A 20,857-nucleotide genomic window follows, 5' to 3' on the forward strand; every position below is an offset into this window, starting at 1 on the left:
AGTGCCGCTGGCAATCAGACATTGAAAATTAGATGATAGTTCTGTACATTTCAAGAACTGCGGATGCTGAATGGGCTTAACTCCATTAAAAGCAGTTAGATCAATCAAAACTTGTGTACAGTACAACAAATCTTGGTTATGAAGAAAAGTTGTTATTATTTCCTCCTGATAGCATACATAGATACTTCACAGCACATTTAAGGTAGGAGGGAAGCGGTCCTTGGACTGAATCTCATTTTATGGCTCCACACCATTCCAGCAGAATTCCTGCTAAGCCCTTTTCAGAATTAACAGTGAAGACTGATGTGGTTTACTACCTTCTTATGAGCCTCTGCTGGGCCTTGCACCTGGCCCGAGTAAATTCAAGTATAGTTTGTGCATTCTCGCAGATGTAGGCGCCGGTCACTAGAGCTTTACCAGTGCAAACATCATCAGGGGCGGGTACGGCCCGAGATGAGACTGAAGGCTCCCAGTGAGTTTAGCAGCAGCACCTGGCCTCGTTACCGGCCCAGCTGTAGCAGCTTCACCGCCCAACGCTGACTCTAGCTATCTGGTTGCAGAGGTACGACCTCCTGGGGCTGGTGGTCCCCGGTCCAAGGGGAGCCGCGACCAACAACGCAAACGACAGCACCACTGCACTTGAAATAAAGCCCAGACTGTAAGTCAGAACCAAAGAGGTACTTTAAGGGCCTCAGCCTTAAGCACGACCCTAGGTTTCTATCTGGAGCCGCAGTCAGGGGTCGCCGGGGCAGCAGCGGGTAGCAGGGCACGCTCGCTACCGCCCTCAGGGCTCCCCCTGCCTTGGGCAGGGCCTGCGCCTGCGCCAGTCCCCTTTTCCGTTCCTCGCGCGCTTTCCTCGCTCGAGCGCTGGATACGGGCAGGGCGCATGCGTATGACCCGGCATCCTATACGGCTTTCGGATCACTTTTGGGGAGGGGGAGTGTTCTTTTGTCCTTTTTCTTTGTCTGTTTGTTTTTGTGGGTTTTTGGTTTTGTTGCCTGTGGCCGTCTTCTTTCTGCAAAATAAGAGTCCAAAAGCTTTTACGTCCTTAAATAAAATTAACGTCTGTTAAACAGGCTGTAACCTTTCAACCGGTGGGGGTCAAAGGTTAGTGCGAAGATGGCGGCTGCTGCTGAGAGGGAGAGCGTTGACGCGGCCTGTCGGGCTCGCTGCTGAGAGGGAGCCTCGCACGGCCTGGAGTGGTGCACCGTGCCGGTGGCCGGCCTTGTTCTCCATGCCGGCCAGCCACAACCGACTGCCCCGGATGAGAACTAGCCGCAGGAGCCCCCAACCCAGTCGCCGCCTGAAGCAGCGCTCGCGTCTGCAGCGACCATAAGGCCGGGCTGCGGGGGGAATCTCTTTGCCGGCACCGTCTCTCCACTTGTCAGCGGAGGCTGCTGCCGCAGCCCGCTCTTACAGGAGGGAGACGGGAGGGAGGACCCCTCGGCCGTGCCTGCCGAGCGGAGCTACGGCCTTCCTGATTCAATTACTCCCACTGCCCGTTGAGAGGGTTGCTTTATGTGGCTTCTGCGGAAAGGAAGCACGCGTCGCCTCTGAACTGGTATCGTATCCCCAGTGGAGAGAGGGGTTGTGTGCTGCACTCGTAAACAGTTACGTACAAAGACTGAATGTTTGTGTGATAATGTGCGGATACGAGCTGAAGATGCCTCACTTGGTAGTCACAGTACCGCTGGGAAGATGAGTGGCCAAATGCGACCTGACTCGGAAAAACCGAAGGACCCATCAAGCGAGTATGATGTTGACTGCAGTCTGACCGTCAGCAGTGTGTGCTTACAGTGCTGCTGTTCAGGATGAATAGGAAGAAAGGAGACAAAGGATTTGAGAGCCCAAGGCCATATAAATTATAAGTATCCAATTTTTAATTGTTTTTTAAAGTTGCTATACTTGAGACCAATGCATATTTGAAGCGGGCCACAGGCTTATCAGTACTTATTTACCTGAGCAGATTGGAACTACAACTTAAAATGCAATTTCATTGTGTAAATAGATTCACTCATGGACAGTGAGTCTATCAAGCATGCAGTCTCATCTTATAAAGATAGTTACATTTTACCTTTCAGACCTTGGAGAGATCTCCACAACACTACAGATCATGCTACCATGTTTCATTCTTACTGCTGTGTCAAACCCTTTTGACTTAAGGACTCTTTTATATATAAAATCCATCTTGCACTTGTGGCAAGCAGCTTTGTTAAGCAAATTGTCACTTTTACACCTTCGTTATTTGGTTACAACCAAGCTGTGAAGCAGTTGTGGATTTCAGTGGAGCTTTATGTATTTGTGTTTATACCTCTTTAATTTCTTTATACATTTGTAACAGATAGGTATTTCTGATTGGAACCACCCTTGTTTATATGTACATTTTGGTGTGTAGGTAATGTTTGTAGGAAGTCACTTTTTAATGCACAAGATAGAAGAATGTGCATATAAAGTGGCATGAAAGTTGAATTATTGCAAGTCTGTATCATGAGTCATGAATAGCACTGCTGTGAAGTGTGGTGAAGGTGCCACCTACTGCAGAAAAAAAATACAGACATAACTCCTGGAGTTTTAAAATGTTGGAATTATTTTAGCATCCTTTTGTTTTGTAAATCAAAATTTTATTTACCAGGAGTTCTAATACATTTTCTTGAATGCTGAAAGGTGCATTTGACTTGTTTAAAATGTCTCAATTTATATATAACCATTATTTAAGTTAATATCTATTCATGGCATACTAAGTGTAAAAACACACACATACTATGTCTTTTTGCATGTGTAGTACCTGCTTACATATGAGAGACTCAGCTCATCATTAGCAAAGTCGTGGCTCAGTTGGTAGCACATCAGACCCTTAATGGGAAGGTTGTGAGTTCAAGCCTGTAGTGGGCAGTAGTGTCCTCCCTACTCTAATCATGAGGTCTTGGGTGACAGGTTGGACTTGATGATCTTTGAGGTCTCTTCCAACCTTAGTGATACTGAATACTTGTCCTCATCAGGTATTTTCCACAGGTCTCTGCACATACTACATTGCTTGCCATTTCTAGTACTGCCCATCACCTAAAGTGTTAGAACTTGACTCTGTGCCACTGTTATGTGATGTTCAAAAGCCATGTTATTTTCTGTACCATTAGTAATATTCATACCAATCTGCTACTGTGTTTGATTTTACTGGAACTTTTCTGACCTTGTGAGCAACACCTATTCATTATTAACTTTGGAGCCTGTAAGAAGTTTAGACAGTCATGGGTTCTTATATGAGTATATGCTATATGCAGTATTTATTTATATGTACATGCATTCTGTATGAGCTCTGGTTGTTCAGAACTTAGTTAAAATATTATTCTAGATGCTGGCCTTTGTTCTAAACCTTACTTATTTTAAATATTTATTTTTTTTTTCCAGCACAACTCACCAGGTAGTTTGTATCAACAACATAAATTTTCAGAGAAAGTCTGTTGTAGTAAGTATTTTTTAATAAAATGTAAAAGTAGAAATTAAAAGTCTGGGGTTTCTTCATGCTTTAGGAGGAAATAACTCTGTATGCAAGCTAATTATGTTTTTCAACTTCCTTATGTTTTATACTTTCCAGTGTGATGGCTTTCATAGCTGTGTCATTTCTTGAGATACATCAGAGTGCCTTCTAATTCTGAACACTAATCAAGAGTTTTCTAACCGAAGGTCACTGCATTGTAAAGAGTATTACAAAGCAATTTGCAATTCAAAATTGATGTAACAGTGTTAGCTGAAGTTATGGATAGAGTTGCATAGTCTTCTACCTTATATATGAGTGGGTTTTTGAAGAGACTTGTACAATTTCAGGCTGGAAGCTATTGATGTTTGTTGTGATTTTTCAATATCTGCTTAAATGGAATCTGCTCAGGTTTTGAAGTTCATTGTCTCAAGCACAGATACCAAAACCTGAAACATACCCATGAAAAACATAGTAATGCTAGTCACTTGGAATTTGGGCAATAGAGGCAAATCATTTCCAGTAAAACAAGCATAGCTGTCAGTCATGTTGAAGTATTTGATTTTATTTTGTTTCACAGCTGGGAAAAAGCACCTATTATAACAGAAAATGTATTCTATATATCTAAAAGGGCAAATCCATTTCCTTTTGAAATGAAAAATAACATTATTTACCTATGGGTTTTTATTTGAAATGCATTAACAAGATGTTCTAATATACATATATATGTCTACATTGTGAGTTGGTAAAGATTTTATAGAAGGTTTTGATTTGTGTTTTCATAGGGTTATGTGGAACTTACAATATTTCCCACAGTTGCAAACCTGAATAGAATCAAACTGAACAGTAAACAGTGCCGGATTTACAGAGTAAGAGTCAACGACTTGGAAGCTGCTTTCATCTATAATGATCCAACACTGGAGGTTTGTCACCACGAGTCAAAGCAGTAAGTGATGTGTTTAAAATAACACTGTTGCTGTTAAGCATAATCTGTTTTATTATGCTGGCAAGTTTTACTTGGTGATTTCATAATTGTGGCTTTTGGTGGGGTGACTTAATTTTGATAAAGTATTTTGGTAATAATTTGGCCACTAATCCTTAGAATGTCTTACTAAGCTTTCTTTGGATTGTTTTGTAAAAGCATCAGAAACTTTTTTTTAAAGTACCTTATGGGGAGAAACTGGTGGATGACAGTAATGTTCCCAGTGCTTTAGGAAACTCTTTCTTGGTGTTTTTTCCCTGTTAAGAAAACATGTTTGTCTAAAACCTATCATTGATGGGCTTCACATTTATTTATGCCCAGCTTTTCCTCTTTTTATGTTCTTGTAGAGAACATTTTGTAGTGGTGCAACTACATTCATGAGAGTTCCATGTGAGAGGTGTTTTTTGTGGTTTCTTTTTGCGTTTTTGTTTGGTTTGTTTTGCTTTGTTTTATTCCAGTGCAGTTGATAAAGGCAGTTTGGTTTCATCAGTACAGTATTATGTAGACAGAAAACTGTTATGTTCTGATAATTTGTCCTGCAAAAGTTGTCAAGTCTTTAACTTGCAGTGTCAGATTGGGTGATTGGTTTTGCTCCTTCCTATTTTTTAAACCTAGAAATGGTTTCTGGGTTATTTGGTTTCAAAGTTTTTTGGATTATTTCCCATTTTCCTAATAAGATGTTCTAAGAACTGTTTCTGGTTTTATTAAGTATGTCTGGATAGCCTTATATGTAATTAGCTCATTTGAAACAAATAATAGGTAATAAGGCAAATCACATGACTATATGAGGTGAACTGTTGCATTACTAAATGAAGAGACCTGTTACTGTTCTGCAGCTGTTTGTTGTGTCCCCTTGGACAATGGTTGCTCTGAGAGATCTACTATCTGGAGAGATGAAGAGGTCTCAATTGGATAGTGGTTGCTCTAAGAGCCCTACTATCTGGAAAGATGAAGAGGGTTCAGTATGCAGCTTGGGGGGTGATACAACATTGTTTAACTCACACAGCTGATGAAAACACATACAAGCTAGTGAGACTTACTCTGTATCAAACTGCCAAGAGTTCATACAGTCCTGCTAGTTAGATTTGTGAGAATGGTGGCCCTCTCAAATGATGTAGCTAGATCTGTAAGAGATTGTCTACTCATTGTCTTAATGACTAGATCCTTTGAAATGTTTCTTAGTCCAGCTCAGTTTTCAAGCTAAACCTGCCTTTCTTGTTGTCTGAAAACCAGAGTATTCAGGAGAACTTGCATTGTTCAGTTACTGAGATTCAAGTGCCACTTTTTATCCCAAGTTACATGTCCTTTGATTTGTGCCTGTGGTAGATAGATGCTCTGTATTCCTTTATCATTTATGCAAGAGTGTCAGTAATTCAGTTTGCACTTACAGTGTTCATTTATATAGGACACCAAATTGGATATCACAATTCTGGAATGTGGTTTTAGCCTTGATTCTGAGGCACTTGAGTCTGTTAATTCTGTAGTTCCTGTTTTGACTTGATCTTTTTTTCTTGTTACAATTGCTCAGTAAGTTAATTCAGAATCCTTATTATGGGGATTCTAGTTGTTCTGAAGAGCTGGAAATAAAGCTTTCTTGAGCAACCAAACTTTCATTATTTATTAGCATCATGGATGAGGGTATAAGTCTAGAATGTTATCTAAACTCACTTTGCAATTTGAAAGGAAAGGTTTGAAATTTGTTCAACATCTGATACTGAAAAGCATATAACTTCCCACATGTATTGGGGAAATGATATGGGAAAGGACTTAAGTAAGCATTGCCCATTTATTTTTCTGTAAGAGAAGCACCATGGAGAAATGATTTCACTAAGTGTAATTTCATTATAACTTGTGTCCAGTGACAGAACAAGAGGCAGTGGGCACAAACTGAAACACAGGAGGTTCTCTCTAATCATCAGGAAACACTTTTTTACTCTCGAGAATGACTGAGTACTGTGACAGTTTGCCCATAGATCTGGAGTCTCTGTCTTTGGATGTATTGAGGAACAGTTAGGATGTGTTGCTGGACAACCAGTTCTAGGTTTTAGTAGAGAGGTAGGACCAGATGATCTCCAGAGTGTCCCTTCCAAACTCAGCAATTCTGTGATTCTGTAATAATTGAATCCTGGATAACATCTGGAAGATGTGAGAAAGGAGCAGCATTTTACTACAGGAAGCACTCCGTTCTGTTAAGAAATAGATCAGGAGAGAGAATTTTATCTGAGTTTCTTGGTCTAGCATCCTAGTGGTATAGTGGAACCTATTATATTAATCTGTTTAAGAGGAGTGAGCAAAATTTGAGGCCAATGCATGCAAAATGAAATCCTGTCTTACACAGGGCTACAAATGGCTTGTGATTTTCACAGAAAGTCTATATATTTCCTGTATTTCTTCCTGTATTGTTCGTAGTTATGAAAGGCAGAGGTCACCTAATATTCTTAATGAAAAACTAGTATGCCATTCTCACTATCTCAGAAAGCAGAGGCCTCATGGGTGACAACGCTTTAGGTCAAATGTATATTTTTCCCTGGAAGACAAGGGGTCACAGTTGGGTACTGAGCATGATGGTTAGCTAAGCTTTGATTAAATACAGCATCTGCTTTTAAGGCAGAATTAGAAACAGAAATGCTAGAAATGTTTAAAACTCTGTTTTTCAGATGTACCAACATAACAGTCACTTCCTACCTGAAGTGAGCAAACATTGGATCAGTGCTGTGGAATATAAACCAATTCACATAGTTTCACCATGTGTACACAAGGTGGCAGAGAATCCCATTTTGCTCATGCTTTTAGTGAAGAGTTTGCAATCTTACAAAGATAGTCTTGAAGAGTGTCTGTTTGGGTCTTGTTTTAGGACTGCTGGGTGTTTGTGTTATAGATGCCTCTGTCCTCATCTTCCTTCTTCATTGTTACCCAATTCTGTCACTACAGGGAAAGTGAGCATTAAGTTCGGAGAGGGAACAATGTAGTAGCCTTCAGAGTGTGTCTTGCAATATTGTTTCATCTGAGAAGTCAGTGATCAAACCTTTAGCCTGTGCAAAAACCAGAAAAATTACTGGTGGAGTGAGCACTCATTGTTTTACTGGAAGACTAGCTTTCATTTCCACTGTTAGGATGCTCATCTAGTTGTAAATTCATGGTATGCTTTTATAGAAATGAGCAGTGATGTAGAGAACTTTTGAAGAGATGGCAAAGCCCAAAACCTTGGGCAAGAATGAAAATTAGGATTCAGATTGTTGCTTTATTCATAAATCATCTATATGTGTACATACAATACACTGTATGATACATGCTGTATGATACATTCAGGAGTTGGACTCCCAAACCAAGTGTGAATTGTATTGAATTAAGGGTAATGAAGAGTAGTAAATTACATGTGGATCAAAGACCTACTTTGCCAAGCTGGTGTTAAATCCTGTGGGAAGAGAATGTTTTATACACTATGTGTTTGGGCAACAATTGTTACTGTTGTGCAACAGTGAAGTAGCACGACTCCACCTAGTACTCAGAGATGCTATGGAAAGTTGATATGGAGGTATTTGGAAACAGCAAGTAGCCTTTAAAAAATTAATCACTGCAGGATTGTTGGTCTGTAATTATTAAACAGTGTTTTGGTTGCATTCTAATAAGCTATATCTTTGCCAGGAGAAAACATCAATGTGTATTACTTTTTCATTGTCAATCTATACTTAGCATCAGGAAAATTTATCTTTGCTCCTTGGGCTATGACGTTTTGGGTGTGCCCTGTTTCTGTTTAACTGACCGCATCCAGTTTATTGAGAACAGTTTAACCTATGAAAAAATGAATCTGTGGTACCTAGCCTTGAATGGATTCCTTTTACAATGAATGACAAAAATAGAAATATCAGAACAGACAGTTTTCCATGTAATGTTAAGCTGTGTGGAGTCTACCTTTTTCCTGTCTGCGAATCCATTGATGTTTAAAATGTAAGCACAAGCTTATGACAATCCTCAAACTTGGAATGAATTCTCACTGATGTACAGGAAAGGAGTCCCCTATCAGAAAATTTCAGAACCAGTTTAAAGTTAAACATTTTCAGATTTTTCCAATGTAACAGGATGTTACTGTTGCTAGTTTCTTTAATTACTAAGACTTTTCAGTCATGCAGTTTGGTGGGTTGTTTTTTTTTAGGAGTTTTTCAAATGGTATTTTTTTTCCTTCCTAGCATGCTGGTTGAGGGCAGCTTAAAGTGATGTCAGTTGGGGTGGCTATGATCCCATTGACAGTCTCCCATGCCTCAGTAGAAACACTTTGACTCCTCTGTATGTATGAATAGAGAGATAAACAAACTGAAAAGTGTCTGCAAAATAAAGACGACCTTTTTTTCCCCCCTCATTTGGCTCTTTCAGCGGCATCACCGCATGGTTGGATGAGCAGTAGTCCCCTTAATGAGGGAGGGAGTGAGTAGGAATGTGTGGCTGAGACGAGGAGACAGCACATCAGCTGGAGCTTAAGTTGGTTCGCATTGTTCTTGAGCCACAGCTGAAGTTGTAGTATATTTCAGTGCACAAATTCAGCCTTGTGCTTTTCAAATTTGTTGACATTATATCCTATCTTTAGTACACTTCAGCTCTGGGAAAATAAAAAATTATTATGCATTAAAACTTGAGATTTGGGTGTTTCTCATATGCTCCCATTTACTGGTCACATCCTATTTTCAGAGCCTTCCAAGCAAAGTAGACAAGTTTACTGCTCCTAACATTCTCAGTCTTGGTAGTGATGCCAGGGAATTTGTGCACTGTTGTTGCCAAAGATGAAAAACTGCATGAAAATATGTTCTTAATATATTTTAGGGGTTTAGCAAAGTTTTTAGATGTGGAAGGCTAGAAATATAAGCATGTTTGACATACCTAGACTTACATGATGATGCTGGCATGGTTAATTGCCCTTTATTCTTCCAAGTAAGATATTGTAAATTGGGTTGGATGCTGGGTTTTTTCCTGTGGGTGGTGAAAAGAGAATGGTTAGATGAAAGTAAAATCCTGAAATGAGATCATGTCTGCTTTGTGTGGACTTCAGATTCCATATAAGAGTGGAGTCCACAGCCAAGTGTAATTCACTCCATTGTGTTGCAGTAGTCCTGCACTTGAGCTGGGGCAACCCCCAGTCAATACAGGCTGAGGGATGAAAGTACTGAGGGCAGCCCTTCAGAGAAGGATTTAGCAGATAAGAAACTGAATATAAGTGAGTAATGTGCACTTACAGCCCAGGAGGCCAAACCGTATCCAGGGCTGCGTTGAAAGCAGCACAGCTAGCAGGTTGAGGGAGGTGATTCTGCCCCTTTTCTCCTCACCTGGAGTTCTTCAACAAGCTTTGAAGTCCTCAGCATAGTAGAGACATTAGGCTGTCAGAGTGAGTCCAGAGGAGGTCCACAAAGATATTCAGAGCGTGCTCCTATGAAGAAAGCCTGAGAGAGCTGTCGTTGCTCAACCTGGAGAGAAGGCTCCAGGGTAACCTTATTGCAACTTTTCAGTACTTAAAGGTGTCTTGTAAGAAAGATGGGGACAGATTTTTTAGCAGGGCCTCTTGTGACAGGATAACTGGCAGTGGTTTTAAACTGAAAGATGGTAGATTTTAACTAGATGAGAGAAAGAATAAGAGTGGTGAGACGCTGGCCCAGGTTGCCCAGAGAGGGTAGTAGAGGCCCCATCCCTGGAAACATTTAAGGTTGGGTGCGACAGGGCTCTGAGCACCTGATCTAGTTAAAGATCAGGTGCTACTTATTGGGGGGCAATTGGACTAGATGACCTTTAAAGGTCCTTTCAAATCCAAAGCATGCTATGATCCTATGGTGACTTTATGTTTGATTAGGACCCTGCCACTGCAGCTGTATCCAAATTTTGGGGAAAAAAGTTGCTAAATAATTCAGACACCCTTATTTTTTTGAGAGAGTTGTGCAAGCTTTTGAAGAACTGTGTAGTAGAGATAAGAAAGGATTTGTTCACATTTTGCACAGCTTAAGAATCCATTTTGAAGAGCTATTAAAGCTATCACATAAAGATAGTCAACTTGACTGGTCATTCTCCAGTATCTGAACATAATCACTTTAAACAATAAGAAGAGAGCATCTGGTCATAACCACTTTAATAGCAAACATATGTATGTTCTTACTTCAGTAGAAAAAACTGTTAATTTGAGTTGTATCTGAAGTAACGGTACAACTTTGGAATGAAATGTGCAGTCAATTAGCTAATACATAGTATCTTAAACAGCTCCAACACTGAGCATTTCTCACTTGATTCACTGAGGATTATTACTGCTTAAGTCTTTGTGATCATAGATCACTTATGTAAAAGCCTAGTTTTAAGTTCTGGTTTTAGAAATCTCATCTGTACAACTTTTTTTAGCCCACTCCACTCCTTTAGAAACCAAACTAAATACTGGGTTGAACATGCACCATTAAATTCGGTATAGAAATCATGTTACTTCCAAAGTTGGTGTTTTGGGTTTTTTTGGGTTCAACCTGTACTTCAAGAATTAACTAGGTATTTCTCACAGGAGGAATCTCAACTATTTTTCCAATGCCTATGCTGCTGCAGTCAGTGCTGTGGACCCAGATGCTGGAAATGGAGAGCTGTGCATTAAAGTTCCCTCAGAGCTATGGAAACATGTTGACGGTAAAGTATAGAGACCATACTGAAAGCTTAACTTAAGATGCCATGTGAGTTGGCTACAAGTTTGCATAGGAAGATAGTAAGTTTATAGAAATAGAAGTAGTATTACATTATTATATGAAATGAAGGTTATACTGTTTTATTATTCCTCACCCATATCTTCCCAGCTGATAATATGGAGAAATAGTTGGAAGGTTTCTTAACACTCTTTACAAACAAGGCCTTAGGTGGTCATGAGTCCAGAAGTATACATGAAGAAGTGGGTGTAATGGAGTATTTTGGGTGCTAAATTGTAACTTTGAAGCTGCTTCCAATATATATGATACAACAAAGAAAAGAATTTACAAGGATATGTCTATAAACATCTTTTTTTTTAAGCAAATTAATTTTTCTCCTCTCACTTTGTTTGAACATCAATTTGGTAGTGACAAGTAGACTACTTGATAAACTGGTGTACTAGATTCTGGAACAAGTAATGTGCTAATAAATCACACTCTAATAAATCACTCTGGTATTGTTTCCTCATGTTTTTTGTCAGTATTGGCCATGAATTTGTGAGACTTAGGAGAGGCTAATAACTATCATGAAGCTGACTCATACAGTGTGGTCAGATGCGCCTTAGTGGGAAAGGCGCTTTTAGTTTTTAAGCTCCTGTTGTCTTTTACTTACAAGCCTTAAAAGGGAAAATATTCAAACAGGTATAATTTGTCTTTTCAAAGTTTGAATGCCAAAATATGGCTAAATTTCACCATATGCTTGAATTTCTTTTCTTCCCAGTTTAATCATAGGTGAGATTTCTGTGAAACTAAACCAAAGCAAAGACGCAGTTACAAGAAAAGCTTTAACTCTAATAAGAGGTTGTAAGAAATTGCAAATGGCAATAACATGTCTCTTAGGAAAGTGCCTGTTAGATGCAGTTTTTGTGGAAAATTATTTCAACAAGGTCCAAAGGAGGTCATATTTAGGGTACAATTGGTGTATGAAGATTCTTTACTATTAGGAAGTTGGAAGATGACATATAACTCCAATTGCAGATTTTATTAATCAGTAAAGATACTTTAAAATTCATGTCCTGTAAGTTAAAAGGTCTCAGTTTTGTAAGCTTTCAAATTTTGCTTTGTAAGTGGACCTGGAGGTCCATGAGAATGAAGTAAATAATCTTGGCAGACCAAGAGTCAAAACCCTGAGTGATTATTTTGAAATAACATTCATGTAAGTTGTATATATTTGCTCCAATTTCCATCTTGGTGCTGCAGAGTTAAAAGTCCTGAAAGTGCATATAAACTTCTCTCTGGACCAGCCAAAAGGAGGCCTTCACTTTGTGGTACCCAACATGGAGGGCAGCATGGCAGAAAGAGGGGCTCATGTCTTTTCATGTGGTTATCAAAATTCTACAAGGTAAGAAAACTATGTTTGAATGTTAGGCTGTGTTTATCAAAGTGTAGAAAATAAGAGCAATTTATTTGAGCTCTTTTAAGTTTGAAAAGTTCTGAAATTCAATTTGTGCTTGAAGGAGCTTACCAGTTTGAAGTAGCATTTAATGATTAGTAATTAGCATTTTTAGTCTTCAATTTTATAAAGCATTGCAGTCTTCTTCTGAGCTATAATGTGTAGTAGGAGTTAGTTTTGACAGTCTGCAAAGTATTTATGAAGATAGTGTGGAATTTGAGAGGAAAATAATAAGTGAAAAAGTGATGACTGTTGTTATGTATAATTGCTAACTGTTTCCCCCCTCAATCCTAACTTCCCTAGGTTTTGGTTTCCTTGTGTTGATTCCTATTCTGAGTTGTGCACTTGGAAACTTGAGTATACTGTAGATGCTGCAATGGTGGCTGTTTCGAATGGAGATTTGGTGGAGACTGTATATACCCATGATATGAGAAAGAAGACTTTTCATTACATGCTGACTATTCCAACTGCAGCTTCCAACATCTCCTTGGCAATAGGACCTTTTGAAATCCTTGTTGATCCATACATGCATGAGGTAATAATCGTCTTAGAGCTCCTTTGTTGTTGTTTTTTTTCCCCCTAGGGAATTAGTGGAATTACTTTTATGTTGTGACCAGTATATGTTGGTCACATATGAGTATGTCTAGATAGGACCTCCATTAATAGAGTTATATGATAAAACTTGTCTAGTAATGCCTGTATTTACATTTGTCCCCAAATTAATGCCTTTGAGTGAACAATAATCCATTTATGTCTGACTTTCTGGGGCTGATTTAGTTGGAATTGATTAAAGTGTATTTGTGAAAATAGCATTAAATTTATCCCATTGCTGGTAGTAGATGAAAATTGTTGCTACACCATTGAGTAGTCTTCTGAGCTAAATTTGACACTGAGTTTTCATTCTTAACAGATTGTTGCCATAATGTTCAAGTCCACCAGTTTACCTCTACATCTTTTTTTCTGATGGGGTAAGGATGGACTTGGCAGGCAGATGAAGTTATTAGTTCAGCATGAGGGCTGGCCTGAATATTCTTCTTTTGAAAGAATGATTGGAAAATACTGGGAAATGGCTAAGTTTTCCTCGATCCAAAGGCAAACAGCAGATTTTAGTCCTCAGCAGGGGTATTCTGTTGACTTTTACTGGTGGGACATACTCAGTTATGAAAAGTAATAGCTGTTCAAAAATCAATTGTTGATATTTGAAAAACCCAGGGATGAATTTCTGGAGTTTGGCTTCTGTAGAGATGACCTGAAGGTATGTGTGATTGTCACCTTGGTTCCTGTATCACTGCTGAAGTCAGTGTTGTTGGTGCTTAGTATTTGGTAACAAGTCTTTCAACAAGCACTGTTTGATCTAAAAATAGCTAATAGCTAATACTCTACTGTGTAAAAGAAAAACACTTTGTCCAAAAGACCTAGAATTGCAAAATCAAAGGAAAAATGTCAAGTGTTGATAGACATTACTAGACAGACATAGTTACTGTGCATTGTCTGCTAAAAATCATTCTGTTGCTGCCATTGCTCTTGCAATTATGACCTTCTGTTGTACTTTTTGTTCATTATTTTAGCTTGAAACTATTTTTCAATTTATGGCAGCTGTATTTTGGTTGTGTTGTGACATTTTTCTTCTGTTACGTGATATATGTGGTATTTATGGATTGGAATACATTTGTACCAAATTTTCCTTTGTTTGTAGGTGACTCACTTTTGCTTACCACAACTTCTCCCATTGCTCAAACATACCACATCATACCTGCATGAGGTGTTTGAATTTTATGAGGAGATTCTTACCTGCCGCTATCCATACTCCTGTTTTAAGACTGTTTTTATAGATGAAGCTTATGTTGAAGTAGCTGCTTATGCATCCATGAGTATTTTCAGGTTAGTATTTGAGCAAATTACACCACCTACATCTGCAGTCCTAAAGCTCTAGACAGAGAAATAAAAGAAGTTCTTATTTATGTATCTTGAGTTTGGGACTCTCTAGTTTGTAAAGGCTGGCTTTTGTTGGTGCTCCAGGCTCTTAGCACCATTTCCAGTGTTATGTGTTATAAAGATGTTGAATTTGGATCTTAAGAAAAAATTCCCAGTGTATTTATCAGAAACACTATGCATGAAATATTTAAGATCCAATTAAGTGCAGAAGCTTGATTATGTTTTATTTTTCTTCAGGTGGGAGATGGTGCTAGGAATCCAGAAGGGTTTCACCAGTTAAAACAAACCACTTGTCTTTACACAGAGAGTTCTGTACAGATGGTAATTGCAAGCAATCTGGCTGGATTGAGGGTATTAAAAAAAGGGTGTTACTATCATATTGGAAAAACAGTGAAGAAATTATTTGATTTGATTTGGCTTTTAAAGTGAGGTCTGTATTTTGTTTCTTTGGAGCTGGTGCTTATATTGTGGCATTTTTCTTTTTATTGGGGTGCAGCACAAATCTCTTGCACAGCGCAATGATTATAGATGAAACTCCGCTGACAAGGAGGTGTTTAGCACAGGCCCTGGCACAGCAGTTCTTTGGATGTTTTATATCCCGAATGTCCTGGTAAGTATTTTACCATTTTACTCTCCAGAAAACTGGGAGAATCAAGGGACCTCAAATTTCAACTTGCTTATTGCATTTTCTCAGAGTTAGTGAAACAGTATCTCTAGAAAAGGAAAAAACAAACCAACCACACAATAATAAAACATGCTCAGAAAATGAAGATCCATGAATGGGTGGGTTGGGTGGTTTGTGTAAAGGAGAATGTGAGATGATATGGTCGAAAGATGAAAGATTGAACGTCTCAGAAATTATTGCTACTCAGTAGACTACTTCGGCAGAAGAGAGGCTCTCTTTGTATCATCGGTCAATTTCTATTCCATATTTTGGATGAGGAAGTGTAGCCTTCATAGGAAGCACTTGTGGAGCACAGAAGTTCAGAGAGGGAAATGCAGAAATTACTGATAAATGGGCAAATTCACTGGGGTGGTAAGCTGCCTGAAACTCCACTGCTCAAAAGATCTCTGCCAGCTGCCTCTTGTGGTTCTGATCAATGTTTATTTTAAAGCCTTTTTCATACACTTTATATTTCAGGGACAGGGAGCTCATTCTGTTTCTCATGGCTAAAAAGGATGTCCTAGAGTGTCCTGGGCTTAAAAAAAATTAAATAAACATAATTTCAAAAATAGAATTTAGTGCTATTATAATTTCTCTTGCTCTTCTCCTATTTTTCTAGCCTATTTCCATTCTGAAGACAATTTTTAAGTCACAGTGACTCCTTGTTTTAATGTCTTGATTTTACTCACTTCATCCTACCCTGTATGTCATTCTCCTATTCAGAATTCTAGTTTGTGATAATTTTGCAGGGTTTTTCCCATATTTTTCTCTCTTGGAACATAACTTTTAGCAGGGGCATTCAAATGACTGCCCACTAAATTATGAGATGGGTATTTTGTCTACTTGCTGCTCAAATCTTCTGCATTGCGTTGAGATGTTTTTCACCAAATGAAGGTCATTAGCAGTTGTTTCAACTCGAATGTCCATTTCCGCTGTTTTATTGTTACCGTTTCAGCTAAAATAGTTTGGTTCTCTAGTTTAATCTGAACTCCTGTGCAAAACTTCAGCTTTCCCTGGCTTTCCTCTTCCAGTGGTCCCGTCCAAGATGCCAGGTTACATAAATTGGTTCACAGCTCATCAGACTTCGAGAAGTTGTTATATAACTTGCTGAAATTTGCAGCTATTTTGGGATGGTCAAAAATACCAAGCCTTGCAAAATACCTTGTTGCAATTAATGTTTCTTTCTCATTCCAGGTCAGATGAATGGGTGCTAAAGGGAATCTCTGGTTACATTTATGGTCTTTGGATGAAAAAAACCTTTGGTGTTAATGAGTATCGTCACTGGATTAAACAGGTAACAATGTCATAGCAGTATTTTCTGTATATTTCAGGCATTTTGCATCAAAGAAGATACAATATAAACCCAGATGATAATGTAGTCTTGCATTACAATCTGAAGAATTGTTTAGTAGTGATAAAACTTAGAGCTGAAATATTTTTACCACTTGCTGCATGGAAAAACACCAAACACGCTAACCAAAATATGTTTCTGTGACTGTCTGATGAATAATAATTTGCCTTGTCTCTCTGTGCAATTAGTTTTCCTCTCTTTGTTTAGGCTTTTGCCCAAAATGCAAAAAAGTAAACAAAAGTATTTTATTTCTTAACACTTAGAATAGAATATGGGATTCTTAAGGGGATAGTTGGTGAATTTGTTATACTGTGTTGGCTATCCATATAGCCAAGAAAGGCTCCAGTGGTATCTTGGATCAAGAATGGAACAGGTATTTTTTAGTATCATTTCAATGCTAAATGAAACTGTAAAAAAACCAAAACAAAACTGTTGAAGATATTTCTTTTCTTGGAAATCAAATTTCAGTCTACACCTTCTATTTCTATAGCTAATGCTCTGAGACTGGCATTTCTGAGTGATAGCATCAGTGACTCCTCACTTTTTCCAGTAACATTCATTCACAGAAGGATTTATATCTTCTTTCTCACGTTGTCTTAGTCTCCTTATTCCAAAAAACAGATTCTTAACCCCACGGACTCCATTTATATCTCTTACTCACATTGGGACCCAATACAATGTCCTTATCAGCCTAATGTAGATTCATCTCACTAGTTGTGTTCAGTCTGTGTTAAAGGTGTGGCTACTATAGAGAACAGCAGAACTAGATGAAGGTCTGTCTTGAGTGTTCACAGCTGAGTGCAGTTGCCTCTGGATATTAGCTGCTCGTCTTTCCTATGAGTTAGTGAAGTGCTTCAGCATAGAACTAAGGGATGCTACTGTCACAGCCTCTGAGTTTTCTCTACTGCTTTGAATGTACAGTGATATGAAAAGCTTTCCTGTCTTCTGAAAATAATGTCTCTATTTTTCAAAGTTCTGCTTTTCTTAATGTATGTTTTTCTTTTTAGGAGTTAGATCAAATAGTGGCATATGAACTGAAGACTGGTGGAGTTCTACTGCATCCAATATTTGGAGGAGGAAAAGAGAAAGACAAGTATGTTTAAGTTGCAAGTTATTACAGGGTATATTCTTATGGGGCATTAATACAACATCCCTTGGGTATGTTGTGTAGCACAAGGCCACAGGCTGAAGATCTTCAGCTGCTGAGGGCATGTAGTCTTACAGAGTACATCTTGAGTATATTGCATTGCTGTTGTTTTGTTTGTTTTTTTCTTTAAATCTTGAAGGGTATTAGTAATAATTAATGTTTCTAATATTGTTATGAAACTATTTTTTAAATAAGAGGATGGCAGAGAATATGGAGCCAGAAATTTGACCTGAGCTGTTTTTTGGGGTGCTGGTAGTCTTTAGACTATTTACAGTATCATGAATTTCACTTTTTCTGTGTTCTTTTTTCTATTCACTCTCAGTTAACACCTTGCAATTTTACACTAGGATTTCTTAGTCAATAGGAGGGAGAAAGTATTAGATCAGTTATCTGTGAAGTACCATTGTGAGCTACTGAGTTTGTATTTTCTCAATAATTGTATCTTCAGTATTGGTAGCTTAGGAATTTTCCCCTTTTACCCCTTTTGTGCTGCTCCTGTACTACCCACTGAGAGCGTTAATCACTGGAGATAGAAGAGTACTGCTAGAAGTCAGATCATTAAGTGATGGAGACTTCAGTGACAGCCTTTTGCTGGGTGTCCTACCAAACACATTTGCATTAGAGCAGTCCCAATTAATAATAATATGAAGAAAAAATTAGGTTAGCTAATGATCCCATTTTTCAACTAAGTGGGAAGTAGAATAGGGAAATAAATCACTGTGGGGAGAATAAATTTTCAGGCACATACATTTATGTGCAAAACATCCCTCATAGATTCTTCCTGGTTTTGTGGTGTAAGATAAATACTGATCTCCAAAGCATGCACTTAAAAAATCTCAAAGCCTGGGAAAATGACAGAAGGGATACTGCAGGGTAACTTCTGTATGGATGAAAGCTTCAAAACGAAGCTTTTTGTGTTACTTTTCTGTTATGCTCTCCCCTCTCAGATATTGGTTCTCTTCAGCCTTTGATTGTGCTGGTACCACCCTGTTGTAACAATTAAATACCTCAAGAAATGCATGTTGATATATTACAATTGAAGAAGCATATTAACCAGTTCATGTTGGAAGTCCAGAGTGTTTGAGAGCATGGGTGTTATAAATTTCCATGGATGAACCAGTTCAACTTCCACTTTGACAAAGCTTCTACATCCATATTGCAAATTCTCATTTGGTGCCAATTCACTAAGAGCTAGAGAAGTACAATGATTTAAGACAAATATTATCAGAAGAACTGCATTAATATTGAATGAACTACAGAACACTACTGTCAGATGCAAACGTGCCTTAGTTTTGATTTGCTGTTAAATAATGTAACCAGTACCAGATTCAGAGTATGGGTTGTTCTGGCTTGGTTGTAATTTTTGAGAAAAGAATTCTACCAAAGTCAGTCAACTGTATAATTTGAAGCTGGATAAACAGCTTTTATTCTGAGACCCAATTATTATATAAAGTCCGAACCACAACCTCCATTTCCTTCTTGAATTTCATGGTTGCTAACCCTTCCCTACCTTGGAATGGAGAAGTATCCAAAACACTTTGATCAGGAGAGCTTTTAACAATTACCTATCAGCTAGAAACAGCAAGCAGTAAACCAAATGTACCTTCTTATTCATATACCTAGGAAGGGTAGTACTTGCTTAAATTTAGAAATACTTTTCTATCTTCTTAAAATGTTTAAGCAGATGTATATGAGTAAAGTCAGAGGAGTCTCACAGTAAATAGAAGGATGGAAAAAATGCTATGACGTTGCAGCTACCTTGATTCTTGCCATCTCCTAAAACCTTAAGCACTGCAAATAAGAAGCTAAGTGCTGATCCTGTCCTAGTAGAACATTTTTGCAGGAATATGTGCTGGGCATTCTTTCAGCTACATGGAAAGGCTGGTCAAAGTTGAAATGGCTTGTTTGGTTGTTCAGGTTTTTGAAGACCAGTCTTTTCCAGGTTTGGCTTGAAAGATCAGGCTTATAGCCCTTATCTTTGATCATTACAGTTCATGAATTATTTCATTCAGTCTCATGGAGTCTTCTTCTAAAGTCTTTGAATAAAACAGGAGTCTGGTCCATCTGGAAATGGTTAAGTGAGCTTATCTGTGAGTGAGAATCACAAGGAAGGAATTCAATTTCATGGTCAGAAATTTTAAGTAGCTGGCATTTTCTGTGTTGAAATGGACAGTTTTCAATTCTCCACCAACCAGCATAAAACAATCCTGGATTCCCACTTCTTAAGGAGTTGGCCTGACATAGTGTGGGTCCAGTTTCTTTAGATGTTTGTTATTCATTCATGGAAAACTCAAATGTCCTAGGGAAAAAACCTAGAAGAAAAAACACAGCACAGCAAAATACAGTGGCTGATGTCTTGATTCATCAATAAAATCGTGCCAGATTTCTAATTATCTCCACTTCTCAATTTTAAAGGGGGCTAAAAAGTCTTACTCTTTTTGAGAATTACATTATTAAAGTTACTTTTCTACTTTGAAACTGGGATATAGGTCAAAATGTTTGTGTTCTGAAATGCAAGAGTTGGGGGAGAAAATGTTAAAGCTCGTCAAGATTAAGTGTTTTGGTGGTTTTATTGCTCTAGAGACACTAAGGCTATCCAGAAATCAGTTCTGTTTTTAGAAGATTCAGGGTTTCACCATTTGTTTCTCCTCTGATATGAAATGAACTTAAACTATTTTAAATATTTTGCTTATAGACGTGAAAGGTATGTGTGAACACAGTTCAAGTTATGAAAAACAGCATGGCAGCTGTCACATGGAGCTCTGCCTAGTCTTCCTTGGCATGTTGTCTGATTTAGAAGATAGCAGTTTGCCAGAGTATTGAAAGCATCAAATTTATAACTAAGACAAAAACAAGCGATCCTTTGGGCTTATCACATGAAAGTCTGCAGTGAATTTTACAACTATTACTTTTCTTTGTTTAAATCAATGCTGCAATTATAAAACATTATGTACAGTCAGTTTAAATGGAAGTAGAGCAGGGGAAATGTTCATTCACAAGTAACTTCTGGACTCAAGTCACAGATTACGTGCTTTGGTTGCTGCTGCTACTACTGTCTTTACAGGAATACCCAACATGTATTACCTGCCCTTATCCTCTCTACAGAACTTGATCTGTTCTGGATCCCTACACCCATGTCACCTTTCTGTACAAATGTACAGTGATTTTAAGCATGTCATAATTTAGAACTGTAAAGCAATAGAAGGGAACCTAAATTAACA

General features: G+C 38.3%; 1 protein-coding gene across 2 annotated transcripts in view; it reads left to right on the forward strand.

The window, feature by feature from the left end:
• The first annotated feature begins 919 nt into the window (after positions 1-919).
• Positions 920-20,857, forward strand: part of TAF2 (TATA-box binding protein associated factor 2) — a 52,855-nt gene continuing 32,917 nt past the window's right edge. The window contains exons 1-10 of one of the 2 annotated variants that reach the window (XM_068158643.1): positions 920-1,864; positions 3,409-3,463; positions 4,258-4,418; positions 10,975-11,093; positions 12,347-12,488; positions 12,843-13,074; positions 14,236-14,420; positions 14,971-15,084; positions 16,333-16,432; positions 17,497-17,582. In XM_068158643.1, coding sequence (XP_068014744.1) covers positions 1,812-1,864; positions 3,409-3,463; positions 4,258-4,418; positions 10,975-11,093; positions 12,347-12,488; positions 12,843-13,074; positions 14,236-14,420; positions 14,971-15,084; positions 16,333-16,432; positions 17,497-17,582 — 1,247 coding nt within the window. In that variant the 5' untranslated portion in view covers positions 920-1,811. The remainder of the gene's footprint in view (positions 1,865-3,408; positions 3,464-4,257; positions 4,419-10,974; positions 11,094-12,346; positions 12,489-12,842; positions 13,075-14,235; positions 14,421-14,970; positions 15,085-16,332; positions 16,433-17,496; positions 17,583-20,857) is intronic. The other variant, XM_068158644.1, reaches the window with a different exon arrangement.

The sequence above is a fragment of the Melanerpes formicivorus genome, unplaced genomic scaffold, assembly GCF_026170545.1.
Source record: "Melanerpes formicivorus ecotype bairdi unplaced genomic scaffold, bMelFor1.0.p_v2 SCAF_40, whole genome shotgun sequence".
Lineage (NCBI taxonomy): Eukaryota > Metazoa > Chordata > Aves > Piciformes > Picidae > Melanerpes > Melanerpes formicivorus.